General features: G+C 28.8%; 1 protein-coding gene across 1 annotated transcript in view; it reads left to right on the forward strand.

The window, feature by feature from the left end:
* LOC123305133 (dystrophin, isoforms A/C/F/G/H-like) overlaps positions 1-21869 on the forward strand; it is a 794529-nt gene that overhangs the window by 597137 nt on the left and 175523 nt on the right. Inside the window, 1 exon segment of the mRNA XM_044886763.1 lies at positions 21059-21231. Coding sequence (XP_044742698.1) covers positions 21059-21231 — 173 coding nt within the window.

Here is a 21869-nt window from a genome sequence, read left to right on the forward strand (position 1 = left end):
AACTTATTTTCTTTGATTAATTCATTATTAAACCTTTGAAAACAAATAATCATTATCCTTACTAATTATAAAACTGAAGAGTTTGTTCGTTGGTTTCGTGGAACGCGCTAATCTCAAGAACTTCTGGTTCGAATTGAATTTTTTTTAAATGTTGGATAGCCTATTTATTGTGGAAGGATAAGGTATTGATTTTAATGAAACTTTAAATAAATATTTTAATAATGAAGTAATGAAGTAATAATGAATAGCAATTATCCGCCGCTTCATTGAATGATTTCGATTTGAAAAGCAAAATAATTTGCTTCATAATAGAAATTGACATATATTTCGAGTGTTACGCATGAGAGGATAAGTAAAATCGTTCATCGAAGTGGGCTGGTTAGGCAAGTCTATTATATTAATTTCCAGTGTGTAGATTTTAGTCACTGTACTCCTCCAAAACAGACAGACCGATTTTGATGAAATTTTGTGTGTGATCCAATGATGGTTTAGATTCATTCGGTCCACTACGCGGTTTTTAAGGGTTCCACATCAAAAAATTCAATTTAATTAATTATTGGGAGCGCATATAAATCATACATTACATTATATTACAACTTACTATGTACTATGTATTTTTAATTGTATTGAGGTGTTTATTTATTATTATAATTACATTATTATTACAACTCACTATGTACTATGTATTTTTAATAGTATTGACATATTATTTATTATAATTTAGATATGTCAATAGGTATATGCGAGCGCAGCGAGATCCATGGATAAGGCTCCAGTCAGGCCGTGACCTTTGCAATAGACAGGAGTAAAATTTGGGTTTAGTGGGATTGGTTTAGCAGACAGGTTAAGCAAAGTATAGGTATTAATGAACTGGAGCTATATTTTCACAGGGCAACGTCTGTCAGGTCCGCTAGTTGTATATAAAATTGAAGCGTCTGCTTTTTTGAAAGCATTTTAATCGAGATGGTAGTTTTGCTGGTGTTTAACTAAAAATTTCAACAGCAGTTGAAATACCTGCCACAATCTTTCTTTTTCTACTTTTATGTCTGCTGATAATGTAAATGGAAGCGGATAATAGTAAAATATATTAATTTCTTTATTGATAATTTTAAAATACGAATTCTGATTGAAGCTTTAGACCTTTAATTTGCCTACACTATAATGAGTTTTCACTTTAAATTATTTACTTTGCTTTATTTCTTAGTAGGTTTTTGATGATGATAGTGGTGTGTGTGGTGTGTGTACGTATACACAATTATAAAAGGTTCTTTCACACAACGTTATAGAATATACGTTAGGTTATTAATTTTACCTTACCACATGCAAGGCTACACTACACCAAGTATGAAACCAAGCTGTTCTATATATTACATTGGTGTTGGTTTTATATATACATATATGAATGCCTGTCGGTCTGTTTACCGTGTTGTCACCACACACACATATACGGTGGTGATGCTACTAAACAAAACACATGAGAGTATCTGCAACATCATCCCTTAGTTATATTACATTGGTGTTAACGATTTACTAAAATTAACTTGGTTGACTGTGCAGTGCGGTGAACTATGGGTATCATCTAGGTAGTTCCGGTTTATAGTTTATAGTACCGATGTCTTCAATTACATGATAACCTATGTAATTATTTTTGTTATTTACCCTTGAGCAGAAGATACTACATATTTACTACCAATATCATTTATTATTATTTGCTAGGGCACAGTCTTTAAATGGATAGGCTACGGGTGTTAGAAAATAGATTTATTAATGATTTGATTAAATATGTTCATCATTTATAATTCTACTCTTGTCACAAAAATTATTATTCGCATTTTGGCGTCAATTGAACAACGTGTGCCATTCAGAGTATTTATGAATAATTGAGCAACATTAGTTGGACTTTTGAACTACAAATAAAAATACTTATACCGTTCTCTCAATGATTATTATAAAAAATAGACCAACAAAATTATTGACATACGTATAGATTAAGTCCTTGTGCCTCAAATCTACTCTTGTGCTGGTTTTTCACTAACCGGACAAACAAAATCAAAACACAAGCTCGTGTCGAATAAAACTAAACTGTCCGTTTAGTGGAAAACCAGTAATGAATTTGTCGGATGCACCCTGCATATCAATTGCTCTAAGACTATCCCGCGATCTAAACGACCAAAAATTCTGCAACTTCAGGATCTCACAGCTTACATTATTCTGACTCTGTAAATAACTAACATTTTTCTAGGAAAAATTTGTCGACAAGTGCTTTCATGCTGGCAATACCTTAATTTACACGTTCCCAACAAAAATTCCTATGGGTTTATGCCGTTCAAGAAACACCGAAATTATGTTAATTGTTTCTAATTTCATTGTACACTTTGTTTTATGAAATTGTTTTTCACTTTACATTGAAAAGGGTGAAAGTTGAAAATTAAAGATTACTATTAATATTAAAGATTAAAAGTATTTGAATAAGTAACTTGATAGATAGATTTTTGAGGTCAAACTAATAAACCCAATTTCACGCTCGTAACTCAAACTGAGTCCTTAGTCTCAAATAGTTTTAAACCTACTTTTTTCTTTTGAATTGGGAAATTTTCTAAGAAGAACTGATTGACGGATAGGAGAATAACCGCATTAGTGAAAATAGATTAATTTTCTTAAAATTCAGTATCGAACACTAGGCATAATTTCTGTGTAATTCAGAAATTACTTCTAAATTTACATAAGTGAGTACTGATATGAAATGTGCTTAGTTCTTAACAGAGCCAAATATAATTATATATTATTAGTTCAGGTGTAAAATTTAAAAAGAAATGATAAAAATATCACCAAGAAAATAATTTAATACTCGCTGGTAATATATGGTCATATTTTTTCCATTTTGAAATTTTGTAAATTTAGCTTGTAATTGGTAAGTAGATAAGATAGCATCTCCATAACATCATATAAACTAGGCAAATTATACAGCTGCTATAATAAATCAATTATACAAATAAACACTGAATTTATTAAAATGAAGCGAGCCACTATCATCTATTTAACTAGAAGGCATTTATCGATTATTATTTTTATTATTTATTTATGAACCAATCATAAAATATACATAAATAAATATAAATATTATTTATGATTATAAACTTAATATAATATAATAAACATCACAAAATATTATAATAAATTTATGAATATTTGAAATTGTTTAATATCTATGTTACGTGTGTTATGTATAATATGTTTAATTATATTATATTTATGATGTTACCTAGGTACAACATTTATATTATAAATAAAATGATTAATTGTTACCATTTAAATCATAAGACAATAAATGCTATGCTCTTTATTATTATTGTTATATACGAATTTGGAATACAACTATATTACTTTGTTGTATTATACATACATTCTATATATTTTGTGTACAGGTGGAAAAATGGTTGTTTGGATTTTTCGCAAATAGATTAATTAATTTTTCTTGCAAGCCATGATTAATTAAGTGATGTTACTGTCCCAGGAATTTTATTCCATGCACTGATAGGATTACTTAAATCTTGAAATCCAAAAGTTTGTGTCATTTCATTTAAGAATGTACGAGTGCCAGGGCAATTTTAGATAAAAGGCATGATTTTTTTATATGAAAGTGGACTAAATCTTAATCCTGAAAATTTAAGGGGAGGTTGCCCGAATATTTAAATAAATAAATGACTTAAAAATTAGGCACATTTAACATTAGTCGATTAAAATTTAAAAAAAAAAACTATTTAAATTCAAGTTTAAACCTTTATAAATTATTGAAAACAAAAGAAAATCTGCTGTGCCCGACTTATTAAGAATGTATGAGCACATTAGAGACACAAATTTACAAAAATATAGTTTCAATTTTGATGGTGAACTATGTTATAACTGGACAATATAAGGCGAAAACTAATAATATAATTTTTCGTTATCTGGAGTAATTTTCAAAATATCGAAAATTGAAAATTTTGTTTGATTATTTAGCTTTCAATATTACGAAAACCTTGGTTATTATTGTTTTTCGTCTACATTTATGAAACTATAACAAATTCATCATCAAAGTTGAAACTACAGATAATTTACAGTACAAATAATTTCAACAACAAGTCCAAAACTGCCTTGGCGCTCGTTCTACCTTAAAAAAACTTTTAAGAGCAGTATCATTGCATTAAAAATTACTTTTATTTTAATCTACTCATATATGATAGCGAAAAACTTTAGTCTTGTCAATACAATAGAAAAAATTTAGTATTATAATCTCTGTACATGTGGTTTAAAAAAATATTATTTTCCTTTCCTTTCATAATGTAAATATTATATAGTTCAATGCCAAATGAAAAAACTTTTCTATTTTTAAAATTAAAATAAAAAAAAGGTTAAGAGGTGTTGGGCTAATGAAAATTGTAATAACTTTTTTTACACAAGTGAAATTTACAAAAGTTCAAAAACTCCGACATTTTTTCGGGTACGGATCCCTAAACTCGCACTTTTATCATAGCTAAGAACACTTTTCATTAAATAACCTTTCAAACTAAATAATAAAAATCTAAATCGGATCATCCGTTTAGGAGCTACGATGCCACAGACACACAGATAGACTCACATAAATAGTGGTCATACTTATAACACCGCTTTTTTTGGTTATTAAAAACATTAAGACTAATTAAATAATACTAAAATTGAAAAATAAAACATTCAATCAAAAAGCAGGTAGAAAGAATTAGAGGCATTTCACTTTCTTCTAGGTTCAATTTGCAGTTTGAACTACTAGCAGTTCACACAACAATGAGAAATTTTGAACATATGCATGTAATCGGAAATAATTGAACAGGGCATCTTAACTCACTAGCTGTTTTTATTCTGAACATCATGTATACAATGTTTTGGTATAATGTTAAATATAAATGTTCAAGCTAGAATATTATTATTATCCTTAAAAGATGTGAACGATATTTACAAATTCTATTTAACTGTGTAAATTATAAATATAGTGAGTGTAGTGTTCACGTTTCATTTAAATATCCTGCCTACATTTAACAAACAATTGTATATAACTGTTACCTTTGTATTAGGTAGCTAACTAAATTGATGATGGTATAATATTGGTAAATAAATATATTTACTTATTATACATCTGCAAAGGTATACACATACCGAGGTGTAAGTATAAACTATTTATTTTAATCAATGTTGAATACTATTTCCGATAATTTTATTAAATAATTTTGTTTATTTAATCCTGAATTGATTCAAAAATATTTGTAATGATTTTACAGTTAAATTCATTTAGGAATGGAAATATTAATTAAACTTTCGAAGTAGATCCATTAATAAAAAAAAAAACTAACTTACAAAAAGAAAACCGACTTCAAAAGGAAAACTTTTCCAGAACAAATTAATATGCACTAAAAAGAAAAAAAAAATCTGGCAGAACTTTGCTACATTAGGTTGGCTGACTCCGACTCCAAAAATAACAATAATTTTAACTACATTATACTATCGTTATTTTTACTTTTTAGTGCATATTAATTTGTTTTGGAAAAGTTTTTCTTTTGAAATCGGTTTTCTTTTTGTTAAATGTTTTTTTATATTGTGATTTTTAGTGAATCTGAAGTACACTAACTAATTTTTCACTAAAAAAAGAATCATCGAAATCGGATGGCGTGATATTGAAGTATTCGTCCTCTTGTTGTGCATACTTAGCAAATTTAAGACTTTTATGGTTGTTTCGGATGCCGTTGTCAGACTGGACCAAAATGAAATAGGACCACACGGGAAGCACCAGCTTTCAAATAGATAAAGAATCATCAAAATCGGTTCACCCAGTCGAAAATTCTGCGGTAACACGCATAATAAATAAAAAAAATACAGTCGAATTGGTAAATTTTGAACCACTTGCAAATGAAAAAAAAATTTTTACTTATTGTTTGGAATGGAATTGAAAGGAATATGCTGGTTAGAAAATGACTTTATTATTTTGAATCATTCTATTCAAGTTGTTATCTAAGTCATTTTCATCTTTACTGAATAAACTTCATAATTTTTACGAAGAAATGAGTCATATTAAAATATTTTAATTTTACTCTTAATTTTAACCTTAATTACAAATAAAACAATAATTTATCATTGATTAATACCATATAAACTAATAACCTCTACTGAATTTTGATTTCGGTTTGGAAATTGAATAATACATACATATTATTGCAAAATTTTGTATGAAAAAAATGGATTTTAACATTTAAAGCACATAAAAAGAAATATATTCACGAAGTTCTATTATCTAAATATTACTTCTATTCATAATGTATTTTAGAAATTTTAAAAAATGCTTACGAATTTTTAAGTAAAATTTGTGGTGGTATAGATGTGGAAATAATTATGAAAGCATCCCTTTGGTAGCTTATTTAACGAATACTTTTATTTGACGAGCGGTAAAGATACTTTTCCAAAAATCAAATTGTGATCAAATCAGATTAAATGACTTTTGTAGTCGAAATAAATCAACTGAAATCGAAAATAAAACATAATGCCCTTGTATAGAGAATGAACAAAAAAAAACCGAATAATTCGAAATATTTTGATTTTTAGTATTTCACTGTTAAAATATTTGCATAAAAATTGAATAATATTCTATTGTTTCAAAGCCATAAAAATATGTATGGTGAATGAAAATGACTATTTTAGGGAATACAAACACAATATAAAACAATTGTATTATTAGAAGCACAAGAAGCACAAATTCATTTATATAAAATAATATTTTGTGTTTAAATATGATTAATAAAACTCGAAAAGTGTTTGATGTAAATTTAATTAAAAATATTCTTTTCTCTTTCGCCAATATATAATTGGGTTTGTTGTTATTCTTTTGATTAATTGTAAAAGAAAACGTTTGGTAACGACTTACTTATATAATACTTTCTCTATTTAAATCCAGAACTGATGTTGTACAGGAGCAGAACTTACATCCAGAGTTACTACAGAATATTTGTAAAATACAGGGTGGAAATTTCGAATCTCGGTTTTATATTGTTTACATAGAATTATAGACTATGAATCAGGATATGAATATATATATTATAAATAGGGATTTTATAAGTTTAAGCAAACTTTTTCACGGCTATAAATGAAGAAAGTTTAAGCTATTAATAAGAAACTAAATGTTTTAAGCCATACATCTCAATAATATGATCGGTTTTGTAAGAGTAGATTGAAGAAAAGAAAAAATGTTCAAATGTGATGAAAGTTCTAAATTATTTGATGTCTATTTCGTTCACTTTGCTGTCGACTTAAAAACAACTATCTCTCAATTATAATAATCGATTCATCAGATCTCTGAGTATTAATTTTTTTTTATGGAACCTCAAAAATATCTGTCCATTTCACCTGTGTGACAACGGTTTAGCAACTAATCGCTGGCTCGCAAATATATTATGTTGGATACTGTGCATTCAAGTGTAGAATGACAGTAAATTATCTCATCTTGATTCCTGTCGTTGGTTCATTTTTAAAACTTGTGCTAGCACTTAAAAGTGCTTTGAAGTTCGGTGTAGAATTGATTATGCATTTTACTGATTTTGTTCGATCTTGTTTTTATAAACTCATGTTATTTAATTAGTTTTTAGTAACTCATTTTCGTGTGTGTCTGCTCGGATCAAATTTTGTAATTAATTTTAAACAAAATAATTTCCCGATGAGCTAGAGACTTGAAATTTTGAACACAGATAAGAACTAGATGACAATGCATGAAAATGAAAATGAAAAATACTAAAGAATAGAATATGCAAATTTAAATAAAAAATATTTTGTAGTACACCACTTTTTTAAATCGGAGTAAAAAGTATAAAATAATTAAATTATTAGTAGTTAAAGAGAATGGAAAAAAATACATTCGAACCAGGACTTCTTGGATTCATGTTAAGCGCCCTACCAATTAGGCTATTCGAGTTCTAGACACGAATAGCCTAATTGGTAGGGCGCTTGATATGAATCCAAGAGGTCCGGGTTCGAGTCCTGGTTCGAGTGTATTTTTTTCAATTCTCTTTAACTAAGATTACTAGACAAGATATTTGTCAATATTTAGTTTACGCCTGTATGTATCATATTTCATCAAATATAGTCGAATAGACCATGATGTAAATAAATATCGTATGCATGATTATAAGTAAACAAAAAACAATAAATAATTATTATAATAGTTTTGTAAAATTTAATGTTAAAAAGCTTGGGGTGCCAGATATCGCTATAAGAAAGCAAAAAGAGCACTCCTCGCTTTTCAGCATTACATTTTACATTTTACATTAAAATTACAATTATAAATATTTAATTATTGTAAGTAACCTCTACCCAACCATTGTTAGTAATTAGTTCTAACAAGGTTATATCTCAACCAACGAAGTGGACGTAAATACTTTTAAAATGTTCTAACAACCTGTACTACGATGTCTAATCGTAAGTAATGTTACTTGCTTGGTTTCTTTTCTGTTTTCTACACACGCCACACGTTCGACGTTTTATAATATGATTTTTCTATTGTTTTTCTTATAGAAAACCATTCATCAAAATCACTTACCAATTTACCTACTCCCACTTAAAACCCTTTTATTATAACAACTAAAGTAATCATTTTCACTGTTCATTTTTTCATGCTCGTAGTCAGTCAGTCAGTCAAGCATTCAGTCTAAAATCGTTGTCTTTAAGAAGGAAATTGTGGTAGAATGTTTGAAACAAAAATAATGAAATATTAATTCAATCAGTCATTCATTACAATGACATGTTTTCACGAACATGTTATTTGTGTCATTTATTAAAATTCATTGTGCAGAAAAAAAATATAATCTATCAAAAAATTTTTTAAATTCTTTAAATAATATCAATTTTAAATTACGTTTTAAGTTTGCGTTTTTTTTAAGAAAATTAAATTGATTTCAATTTTAATTTTTTTATATTGAAGTAACTATACACGTTCAATTATCAGGTATATCTGTAAATTTGCTATAAAATTACAATTATTTTGTTTTTGGTGATAATCTTCACTTCTTTTAAGAAAGAGGAAATTTCAATGTTGGAAAATGTTCAAAAATGAACATTTTTGAACTTGAGATGTCATTTTACAGGTCAAACTTTCAAGCAAACAGGCAAAACATTTGTTGTGTTTATTTTAATCTTTTTTAGGGCGATTATATTTTTGTTTTGGCGGTTAGGTTTAGACTTTTAGCCTCAAATTAAAAAAAAAAAGTTACATAAGTTGTATCCGTCTGATTGTTGGAGGCTGGTATGTACGTACTATCGTATTGATTAGTTCGTGTGTTTTTACACAAATGTGTTTTTATGTGTCAATCAGTTTGTTTATACCCTTATATACCATTAATAAACTGGGTAACATACTGAACCTTTTCCAGAAATTCCCGTTGAAGCAGATATGCATTTCAACTTTCTTAATTATATGGGGAATCAATTTTTTTTTTTGTGATAACACGTATTTTGTAAAACATTTTGTGATCAGTGTCACTACTTAGCGCTTTAAATATGCAAATTATGTTATCTATGCTTGGCAAAAATGAACAATTAAAAAAAAAATCTGACTTGAACCTTAATTTGACTAATTCGAAAACTACTTTAGATTTATAAAAATATGTATAAAAATCGTTCAAACCTGTGCATAAATTTTACCTTATAAATTTTGATACGATAGGCGGCCGTTTCCATTCTCTTCCTTTATTTGATTATAGCTTCAAATTTATGCGTAAAATATTCAAACTATCTCATAACAATAAATTTAAAATTATTATTATTATTATTTAATAAATCAATATTGAATCTTATTTATTTGTTAATTGTTCAATATCCAATACTAATATTGACATAATTTATTTTGTGTTAATATTAATAATTTTGTGTCATTTCTCTACATTTTGAAATATGTTCACTGACCATAAACTCTCCACTTATTACATGATTGAATAACTATAGATAGCAGTTAGTACCTTTTAAACTATAATAAACTACTTATACAGAATAATAAATAGTACCTAGTCGGATCAATAATAGAATATTTTGTGAATTTAATAATTCAATAATAAATAATAGTTTCGAAATTGAAAACATTGATTTTATTAGCATAAATTTATTACCATAATATGGACTTACATAGAATTGATATTGATATTATTAATATTGTTTTCATAATGGTTGAAACCCATTGAAAAATCAAAATGACTAAATCACGCTAATGAAAAATATTTGCAAAATCGAACTTTATTTTATTTCTTGAAAAATAACAATGAAAAATCATTTATGGAACTACATACGATGAAATAAGAAAATTTGAGACAAAATTGAATTATTCTGACACCGCAGTTAAAACATGAACCGTGGAAGTGTCAAGAATTGTAATCAATTTCATTCATTTCTGTTAACATAAATGTGATAAATATTTTACGATATGATAAATAAAAGCTTATGATGTTTTTAACTTAATTTTTTCCAATACCGATCACACCAAAAGTTTCGCCCAATATATACAAGGCTACATGGTTAGAAATGCGAGGCATTTACTACAATGTTGGTATGGTATAGATATAGATTCATATAGTATCTATGTTAGTAGTAGTAGTAGCATAAGTTATATTACAGTATTGAATAGGGCTATCCATTAGAAGTATTGTGGGTATCGCCAACTAGTATGTACCTGACACCCATACTGCATTGAATCATCCGCCATAACTATTGCTAATGTTATCCCCCAATACAGTATATAGTATGGCGTTCACACCGATATTGACACTTTGGGAAATCCACAAAAATTTTCTTACTGTGTAGTTTCTTAAACTAAGCTATTAAGCTAGTACCAATACACAAGCTAGTAAATCGAGCTTCATGCAAATTAACTTAATTTCCTAGATTTCAAAAATTCTCTCCGTGTGTCGCCGGTTTAAGGTCAGGAACAAGGAGCACAGGACGGAAAAAATAAATAGTTTACATAAAATATGTATACGTAATATTATTCACCTGTAAGGCTAGAATAGTAAAATATTTTATTTAATATATAGAATGTAATTTAATCAACTCGTGTATTGAATTCAATCCGTACAAATAGGTATATAAGTTGAATTTTTATCGTTATACCTATGTACAATTTTAGACTAAAGACATACCGGAGCTAGATGCCAGCAGACTCTGTCAAATATAAACTTGAATATTTTTCGAACTCTTCCGTAACTTTTTTATACTACGTCTCTAAAAAGTTACTAAGCCACGTTTTTAGGAATGTGATTTTCAGCCCGGAGAGTATTTAAAATAACTATGACTTGATCCTAGACATCTTTAATATAGTGGGTGGATGAAATAGCAATTCAACAAAAATACTTGATTTGTATCACCCAATACTTACAACTCAGCTGATTTGACGTAATTGAACAAATAAACATTGTTTATCAATCGTTCACATGAGGAAAATGAGCAACAATTTTTTCTTGAAATGGACTTCTTTTATTCGCAGAAAGAGCTTTAAACGCTAGACCATCCGTTTTTAATTATGAGGATTTGTAGGATTCTTAATCAACAGTTCAAAATTTAATAGAGAAGGTTATTGTTTCAACTTACGGTAAAATCCATTACTTGTATTTAACTTCTTCATTTTCAATTCTCTTTAACTTTTGACGCATTTCGTAAACTTAACTGACAGTAGAGCCAAACGAAACCTTTGTTTATATTTTAGACAGATATTCATAATCTGTAGTAAATGAAGGTTGTATAATGTTTTTTTTTCTCTATCCTATACAATAAGAACTTCCTGAGCCTTTTCATTACATTCTACCATAATGCACTTAGAGCATAATGACTTGCATAACAATATATCAAGTCATTTTTTATATCGTAATTAAATAAATTGTTAATAAAATATAACGTAAATATAAAACCCAAAGTTCCTATTCCAAAGCTTTTATTTTTATGCCATTAATAATTTTTTAAAATTATTATTTTTACAAGATGTATCACGTTCAAAGTTTATGAATAAAGGCTTATATCCTACCATTCATTGACCCATTTTGATCGACAATATTTATGCATAGTTTGCTATCGAAGCATATCCTAATAATTGATTTTATATGAAAACTGGAAAGCTCGCTATTTCTTTATTAGAGAAATAAAATAAGCTTGAACACTAGACAATAATATATGTAAGCCTGAGTTCATTCTAAGATTAGAAGTGTTACTTTGTTTTCTCAGTAAAAAATAGCCTTTAAAACACAGGCCAACTGTTAAGAGTAGTCTCAGTTCCTAAGAAGTGGTGTTTCTTTAAATGATCCGAAGGTAGAAACTGAAATCAAGTCATTTTGACTACAAAATGGCATCTTCTTAATCCTAGTTTGTAGAATTGTGTATTGGTATACTTATCAGTGAATTGTCATCCAGTGTCGTACACACGGAAGTTTTCGTATTTTTCTAATAAATTCGTTGAGTTTAGCGTATTTTAAAACATTATACCTGAAAAACTGGCTTGAAACTTGTCAATATCGAAAGAGCTCATAAATGATTTACTTTTACAAGAACACAACATTTTACAACACTTCCACCACTTCTTGATATTGTTTTACATTTTGTGTTGCCAATTACTTATTTGAAATATATACCTACAGTAGGCAAAAAGTTCAACAAGTTATTTCCTTAAAGGTTCCAATAAAACAAACACTCAAGCCACCGCTAAAAATTCAATTTTTCTTACTTATATCCACTCTTCAAAAGACAGGAAATAATTTTTAGTACTTTACTTTACTATGTACTAGGAACGTCCTTTAAACCCACATTTCGATGCGTATATGTGTGTGTAATATTTATAAATAAGAAAATAATTCAGACATTTAATCCTGTAACATCTAGTTCATTCTATTATTATTATTATAGACATAATCATAGTCAGGTCATTCTTTCACAGACGTGAAAAAAACTTCGCTTGTATTATAAATGAAGTTGTTATGAAGGAACCGGACGGACGACGAAAGATGTGAAGATAAAATATAAATGTATTATATTTTAAAGTACTCTAAACATCGTTAAAGCTTTTCTGAATACACTGTGGAACTTTCAATAATAATAATGATAAAGTTCATCTCGCTCGTATATACTGTAGCTTGTTTCTCTAGTTAAATATATTCGTTGTAATTTTGTAGTAGTTGTTAGCGCACAAATAATGTACCATAGGTTGGTAGTGCTATTGGGTGATTCAACTTTGGTTTTCTATGTTTGCAATCTGTTATTTAAGAGAGTTGGTTAATTAAACACACGTGAGTTTCAATCCATCTTAGATTTGACACACATTGGGTCTTGGAACAAATTGGCACGCAAGGCGTTGATGATATTCTTGAAAAGCAAATTTTCTGATCTTATAAACTGTAGACCCATTTCTCTCTTTTTGACGTTTGAATCAAATAAATCTTTCTTGAAATCAAGGGAATTAATGTGAAAGGCATGTAATTTCAACTAGAGCTAACGCAGCTCCTGCGCTAGGTACTGATAGATCTAGTAGTATTTTAATACTAATAGATTTTTCGAACCTCGAGATGTAAAATCGAAAAACCTTGTTTGCATCTCTATTCATAAAACAAATTCATGATTTATATCAAAAAATAAGTCTTAAATAAGAACACCGAATGAGTTTCTATTAAAAATATTGGGGCCATTTCTGAAAAAGTAGACAAAAGCTATCCTAATAAAATGAATTCAATGAGCTATTAATCTGAAAAAAATCGAATAATTTACGTTAAGTTTTCTCGGGTTATTTTACGTACGAATAATATGCTCAGCTTAACAGTGGAACTTGTGATGTAGGCTTTTCATTTGGACACTTTCATTTGGCTTCCTATAAAAAGTACAAGTAACTCAAGTTGGCTCACCCATTCGTTATTATAGGAAGATAGTATCTACATACAGTATTATTATTATATTGCATATTGCATAAACTTGGGGTACAACTAAATCATCACTCACTTCCGTTTTATGTGAGCGAACGAAGTTCACACATTATTATACATACAGGCGGTGTCAACACCATCTGAAGTTCATTTAATTATAATAATTATTGTTATCACAACATACTGTTGTACTTTATTTTAAAAATGCATATACGTAATAAAAGAGAGAAGACACACCAATGCCGACGCTGCACTGACAATGAATAATTTTCATACAATTTTTCTCTAAATGTTATTTTAAAGTCACAAGAATTAATTGAGAGAGAAAAATTTAGTCACTCTTAAAAGTTATAATTTTAAATTATTTCCTGAAAACAATACCAAAATATGTTGATTTTTCGTTCCGTCAGTAAGGGAACCATCCTTAAAATATGACACAAGCAGATAAAATGCGACACAAATGTAGATGAAGGGATTCCAAGGAAACATTTAATTAGTGCCTAATTTTTTTCACCAGAATTTGTAGTATTTTATTTTTTATTTTTAGAATATTTATAAAAGAGGAAATATAATATAGATATTAGGAAGTTGCAGGAAATGTGGTGCAGCTTGACGAAGGAAGAAAGTTGTACCATTAAAACTAAAGTTATCAGAAATGAGACACGTTAATCACATCAAAAAACTTCAAACTGTGTAGCATTACTTCATATCATATTTTGAACCTAGGAAGCCATGGCCCTCTAATAGTAAAACTCTCTAACGGTTGTTTTTTCCAAAGATAATGTCATTTTTTTTTTGTCATGGCCGTCCAAATTATAAAATGTCTCAGCAAAAAATAACATAATTCTGTTTTATAATATACTTACAAAAATAGCATACCGTGAATGTTTTAAAAACAGTATCTTACCAAAAGAATACATTCTCAATAACAATTGCCTCCAGAGAACGACGAAAGACATATTTTAAAACAATTTTTGCAGGATCTCTATAGTCGTAACACGCTTGGTACACATAGTTTTAGAATGATAATAATTGTATAATTAGATATGCATTATTTAATGGTCATTATTATCACCTTATCCCTTTTTTGTACATAATTTAATGTATTCCTTTATACAAACACCATACATATATGTTGATCCTTATCTATTCAATACATTCTCCAGATGTATATGTTTTAGTCTTACCGTTAATATTCTCGTACATAGTATGTCAATCTTATCTTTTTGTGTCTGTACTACTTCCTTCAAAAACTACACTTCTATCGCGTGTAAGCAGTTCGGCTTTAGAAACATCTGGAAACAAAATAAAACAGTCTATGAAATGAAGAAAACTGTTAGAAAATTAGTTCGATTTGTAAATTGTCTGAATATAACCTTTTCCTAATTGTCATTATGTTATATATCATATTTCCATCCAATAATGGAAATTACTAAGTGCTTTATAAATGCGTGCAATTGTAGCTACACTGGTAAGACTTTTTCCGCTCTTCTGATAAAAAAGGTGTATCTACCTATTCACCTCTATGCAAAATATACATCTTTATTAGGCATTTAATATGCTTGTAAGTGATATCGCAAGGGACGAAAGAAATCAAACAAGTCGAGAATAAATCAGATATGATGCAAATTAAAATTCTAGTTTTCAATATCATCGAGACTCTTCATGTTCGGTTGACACACTGTATACATAGTCTGTACATATAATACAATAAAAGGAGCTAGTATAATCGTATTTTGTATGTATGTTTGTATTATATGTATGTTTTTGATTTTCATTCAGCATAAATGTAAAGTGTTTATATTAGGCACTTATATATGTAAATTTGTATATATACAGAATATAGAATATTTGATATGATGTGGTTGTTTTGGTAACTAACCTCTGACCTCAGCAACTCTGGTGGTGGCGGTAGTGTCAGTTAAAAAGTAAATTTGTGATATACACTCTAAATCTGTTTTATACAGATGAGAGGCATCAGACATAACAAAAATTAGCAACAAAATTTAATTTGTATATTTTACAATGATCCATCCATATAATGTGATATAATAATAATGTTGAGTTGAGTACAACAGACTTTTAAAAATTAATATCATGATATATTCATTCACATCAACATAGAACATGAATTTTTCATTAAACAATCAAACTATATACATTTATTTACCTACTGCATTATTACTTTATACAAGAGGAGTATTTGTCTACATTCAAAGTACACGTAATTCAATTAAATTGAATGAAATTTAATGAAAAAAAAAAGTTTAAAATTTTTGTAGAATTAAGTTCTTGCACAGGCTTACAGATGGTGCAAGGCGTACAATCAAAAATTACAAATTAAATGAAATTTTACATACACTATCTGAATATAAAATTTAAAGATGTTACGTTTTCGAATTGATTTTTAACCCTTTTTCTTTTAAGAATTTTTTTAAAAGATTATTATCACGAATTTTCTTTTATACTCAGATACCATGTTCCATTAGATTTGGAATTTTGTTTTTGATGTAATATGTATTGCAGAGTTGTGATATAGCTAAATAGACTGTGATCGCATTCAGCCTCTATAAAGTTGCGCATATTTTAAATAAATGTAAAATAATTTTGCTTCGGTACAACATCTATTTGATATATTCTTTCTATCAATATACAACTGATGTACTCTTATTGTTTATGACCACTGAATCAGTTTTCGTGAATAACAGTGTACATTTTCATATTTTATTAATTTTATATGTTACTTAGCTTTCTATTTTGTGGTTCAGTTTGGTTGTTATAAAAACGAAAATTTAGTTTAGTTGAGGGTTTAATTTCGATGTTTCGTCTAACCTGAATTTTTTGCTTTGATTCAATTCAACCCAGTTTATGTAAAGCTAAATCAATATTAAGAACTCCATGTGTCCGATAATTTTTTTAACCATGACTTTTCCATCTAGTGGATGAATATGTTTTAGGATCAGTAAGAATAGTTATCATCGCTTTTTTTAGCTTAAAGCACAAGATTTCTTCAAATTGTTAGCTTTGTTTAATTATGCTTTTTTTTTATGGTATCAAAAAGGCTGAAAAATTATCCGAGGGAACTGTTAAAAATAATTGACGCCATATATTAAGAATGCGTAAATAAACAAGACTCAGTTATGTTGCTCATTTACGAACTCGACCTCATTTTTTACGTCCTAAACACGCTATAAAAATTTCAGCTTGTTATAATACCTACGAGAAAAAATACATTTTAATCTAATTACTTGAGAAGCTATTTGTGTGTTAAACTACCCAGTGGGTAAAGCTCTGAGCCTTTTATCTGCGGGTAAAACTCACACATAATCGTTGTTTTCACAATAAAGGTGTTAAAGTTCGCTTAGTATTATCATGTTTGATAAATACGTACTAATTTTGTATACAAAAACTTTTTAGCATATATTTTCTCGGAACAATATTAAAATAATGTATAATGATTTTGTAATATTACGTCATCATCATTATTTTATTTATAAAACTTTTTAGTTTTAAAATGTTGGTACCTTTTAGACTACCTATTATAATAGTTTTATATAAAATTTAAATATTCTTCAAAGAATAATCTTTATACTCATATAATCTTTCTCTCTTATTACCTATCTTACTTCTAAAATTTTGATTACTTTATAAATAATAAATGAAGATAGTGACAATTATCAATATTCGAAGTTCGATAAATATAGTATCTTTTACATCTAGGGTGCAAAAGTAAAGAATGTCTCAGATCTCAATGACCATGACCCCTGAGATGTTCTTTACTTGCTCCCGTGGTGTGTATACTATTTTCTGTTCGACAGAGGCGGAAGCGGCAGCTTCGTTTAGCACAGTGGGATGAAAGACGACACTTTCGGCCCGGAATAGAAAAAAAAATTTAGGCAGTCATCGGGACTGCTAATCGAAGTGAAAACTACACAAGTTATCCGAACAGGATGCGAGTGCTCTCACCCTACAACCAGACAGGTCTATGTGTGGGTGATAATCGTTGTTTTCAATATAGTGGAGCGTGATGCTTTCACTTCAAAAAAATTTTATTACCTTATTTTTTTCAAAAACCCCACACTATTGGGATTTACACTTTCACTTCATGGAAAACTTTACCTATTGAATTGATTCTCAAAGCACGTATTTTGCTAAAATTTGCTGCAATTTTTTAAAGTAGAAATTTGTATACTTTTTCTAATTCTCTCATTACTACATTACATCTTCATTGGATACGTTGTAATTATTGTAAAATTGCTTTAGTATGTTGCAATAAATAATGTATATCGGTATACAATTAGTTTTCTGTTAAAGAGAATAATTAATTACGATCTTCAATAATTTACAACTTCAATTATTGATAACTAGCTGTTTCCCGCCCGCTTTGCGTGGCGTAAAATATACCCGCTTTGCTGGGCAACATCCCCACTTGCACCCCTCCCTCCACATTTCCCTGCGTTGGATAACAGTTTTGTAATGTACACGTCATGCTCTTTTATTTGATACCCCACTTAGGTATATTTGTAAATATTCGATATTTCCTTCCCACTTTCTCGCTACACCTTTCTACCCTCCGAAGGTTAAAAAAATTTCTAAATGTAATTTAAAACATTCTGACCAAGTTTTGAACTATTAAAAGCCATAATTTAAAAATATGAATTTTTTATTCGTGAACACCCCCGCAACCCCCCTTGTGGGTGGAATTTCGTAAAATCCGTTCTTAGCTGACCTCTACTTGGCAAAAGGAATATTCCTGCCAAATTTCAAGTCTCTAGGTCTTATAGTTCCAGAGATATCGTGATGAGTGACTATCTATATCTATAGAAAGTCTCCTATATATATATAGATTCTAATTACAAAGTCGATTGGATTTAATCATCAATTGTTCGTTAGTAAGGGATGAAATATTTGTTGGGGGGTCGGTTTCCAATAAAACTTTATCAATTTTGTACCTGAGAACAGCAGTCAGTGCTGGACACCTTTAACTTTTTCGATTTTCAACCATCAAATATTATAATACAGCATAATACAGCCCACAGAAATGCTCATCTTAATTTGAATAATCAAATATTTTTTATTTTTGCTTTACATCTTATTCCTAATAACTGAAATAAGCGTAAATGCAACAATGGCTATTATTGATACTTTTTTTTAAGCTTGCTACAGCAAAACTGCTCTACGTACATTAGTCAAATCGCAAAAGATGGAAGACATACACTCTTCAATGGCAAAAAAGTTCTTGTATATAAAACATGCTTTGAAAAAATAATGACTAAGTGTTCAGCCACCAATTCAGTATAGAACCAGAAAAAAATTAAATCATTCGTATTAATCTCGATATATACAGAGTGTATAAACTCCATTAGTTGTTATACTTGAAAAAAGAGAATAGAATTAATTAGAGTTTATTGATAATAAATTCTAAATTATTATTTGTTTGCTTTAGATAACTTTAATTATCTGTTTAGTATGTTAGCAAGTTCGTATTTCATACAAGCTTAGTCTTTTCGTTTTAACTTTTTTGTCAAATATTTTTTTGGAATTCAATGTTGAAATTTTTATTCTCAATTATAGACTGTTAGATAATGACACATTTGGATGCCTCATTTCTCGCTTCTGACTAGGGGCTGAAATGTATTTGAGTGTTGGCCAAAATGGGGGAAAATTAACGTTAAAATTTTCGTTTTATATTGTTTGGGAACTTAATCTTATTTTCCAAATCGTAGTGCCCATTTTGTGGGCTTTACTATATGCGCTTTTTTTAGATTGGTAAACCGAACTTTTAAACCGCAGATATTCCAATCTTTTCATACGAAGCATTTTCGGAATTTTGCTATACCTTTGTTACACGGAATATTCGAAAATTTCCCCCACTTCATTTTCGTGTAATATTTAGCCCCCACCAGGACACAATCGAGAAGAGCATTTGGGACACATGCCATCATCTTACAGTCAATCGTCGAAAGACATCATGTTGGAATAATATTTATATAAGTTAAATATTTTATTTAATAACAGGTACATATGCGAAAAATAACAAGAAAATTATTATACATGTAAAATATAAACAAATTTAAAAGATAAAATATAAGAATAAAAAAAGAAAATGAAAAACTATAAAAAGCAAATATAGTTATGTGATATAAATATAAAAAATTTAATTGTGTTCAAAACTGGATTAAGACGTAGTGAAGACTTAGTTGGCGGTGTAACATGGCCGCGTCGGTTACATCGTGTAGGCCCACCACCGTCCATACGGTCACAGGGTCTCACTGGACCGACGCGGTCTGTTGAAGATGCTCGCTTTATACATATCAATTATACGTTATTGGCATTACAAGGATATATCGAAAAGGTGATTAAAAAAAGTTTTTTTTAAATCATATTTATTTTTTCGTTCATTCGTTAAGTTAAAAAGACACAAATTTTATCACTAATTAAATAACCATTTAAAATGTCTCCACACAAATACCAATTTGAATGTCCCGTTAATGTACTTTATTTCGTTAACTACGATAAATACCAATAGTTGTCAGGAAGAGTCACATTTTATAGTCATATTTCAGTTTTTCCGAAAAACATTGTCACGACGCTTTTCAAAATGAAACCTAGCAAGATCGACTTTTCGCTCCAAAAATCCCCTGCATACCCATTTTCATGAAAATCGTTGGAGCCATATCCGTTGATATATATATATACAAGAATTGCTCGTTTAAATATATAAGATTCAAAAACGGTTTTTGGAAAATGTTCCAAGTTTTTGAAATATTTTTCTTTCTCCATGTTAACTACCTAAAGCTCTATTCCCAATACGACTTTTTCAGGTGTTGTTCCCATAAGTTTGTGTCACGAAAAAATGATAGAAAATTGTATATTTTTTATCGATTGCAATACTCTTTATTTGTGTTAAACCCAAATCACTACTGCTAATAAAAGAGCCAAATTCTTATTTTTAAATTAAATCCTTTGTAGAGAAATGTTTCATGTAAAATTTCACAATGAAAATATACAAATTTTGGTTTTACTGTGAAAATATTTGATAGAACATACCTTACGCAAACATAGTGGAATCAACTATGCTTTATACCTTAACTCAAATTTTAATATTTTTTTTATTTATTTATTAGGATTTGCAATCAGAAATTGAAACACATCGTGATGTTTATGCATCGCTTAATGGAACAGGTAGAAAGTTACTGGGCTCACTGGCAAGTCAAGAGGATGCGGTTATGTTACAAAGACGCTTGGATGAAATGAATCAAAGATGGCACCATTTAAAAGCAAAAAGCATGGCAATAAGGTAAGATGACTTTTTTAAACATAGTTGACAAAGTATTCATTGTTCATGTTACTTACTGTCAGCCCGAAAATGACTACGTTGTCCTTTTGTTGCCAATAAGAAATTTAATTTTTTTTTACTGGCGAAAGTAAATATATTCATTCAGCTTTAAATTAAAGGGTCAATTGGTCAGATTTTTCAAAAAATATGCAATTTTTAAGCAGCCAGTAAATAATTAACCACACATATTATTGATATTTGACTTTTTGAACGCTTGCACAAGCTTTAATTTGACGTATATCCGATGTTTTTATTATAATAAGAAGATAATTGAAAATAAATGCAAAAATCGTATTGGCAATTGATGAAAGATTACAGAAAATAATTTAATTAATAATTTTTAAAGTTGTTGGCTATCAGAGAAGTATCAGATAAAATGTTTTTTCCAATTATTTCTTAATTATCTTCCTTTGAGAATAACATAAAATCGGATAACCATAGATGTCCAGCGTATACGCGCGATCAAAAAGTTTTCGATCTACATGAAGGGGACCGCGTAACATACAATTTTTAAAACCCAGCGAAAAAAACAGGGGTATTATAAGTTTAACCTCTATGGGTATGTGTGTGACTGTCTGTGGGGCCCTAGCTCTTTAACG

Source organism: Chrysoperla carnea, chromosome 1, assembly GCF_905475395.1.
Source record: "Chrysoperla carnea chromosome 1, inChrCarn1.1, whole genome shotgun sequence".
NCBI classification, from domain to species: domain Eukaryota; kingdom Metazoa; phylum Arthropoda; class Insecta; order Neuroptera; family Chrysopidae; genus Chrysoperla; species Chrysoperla carnea.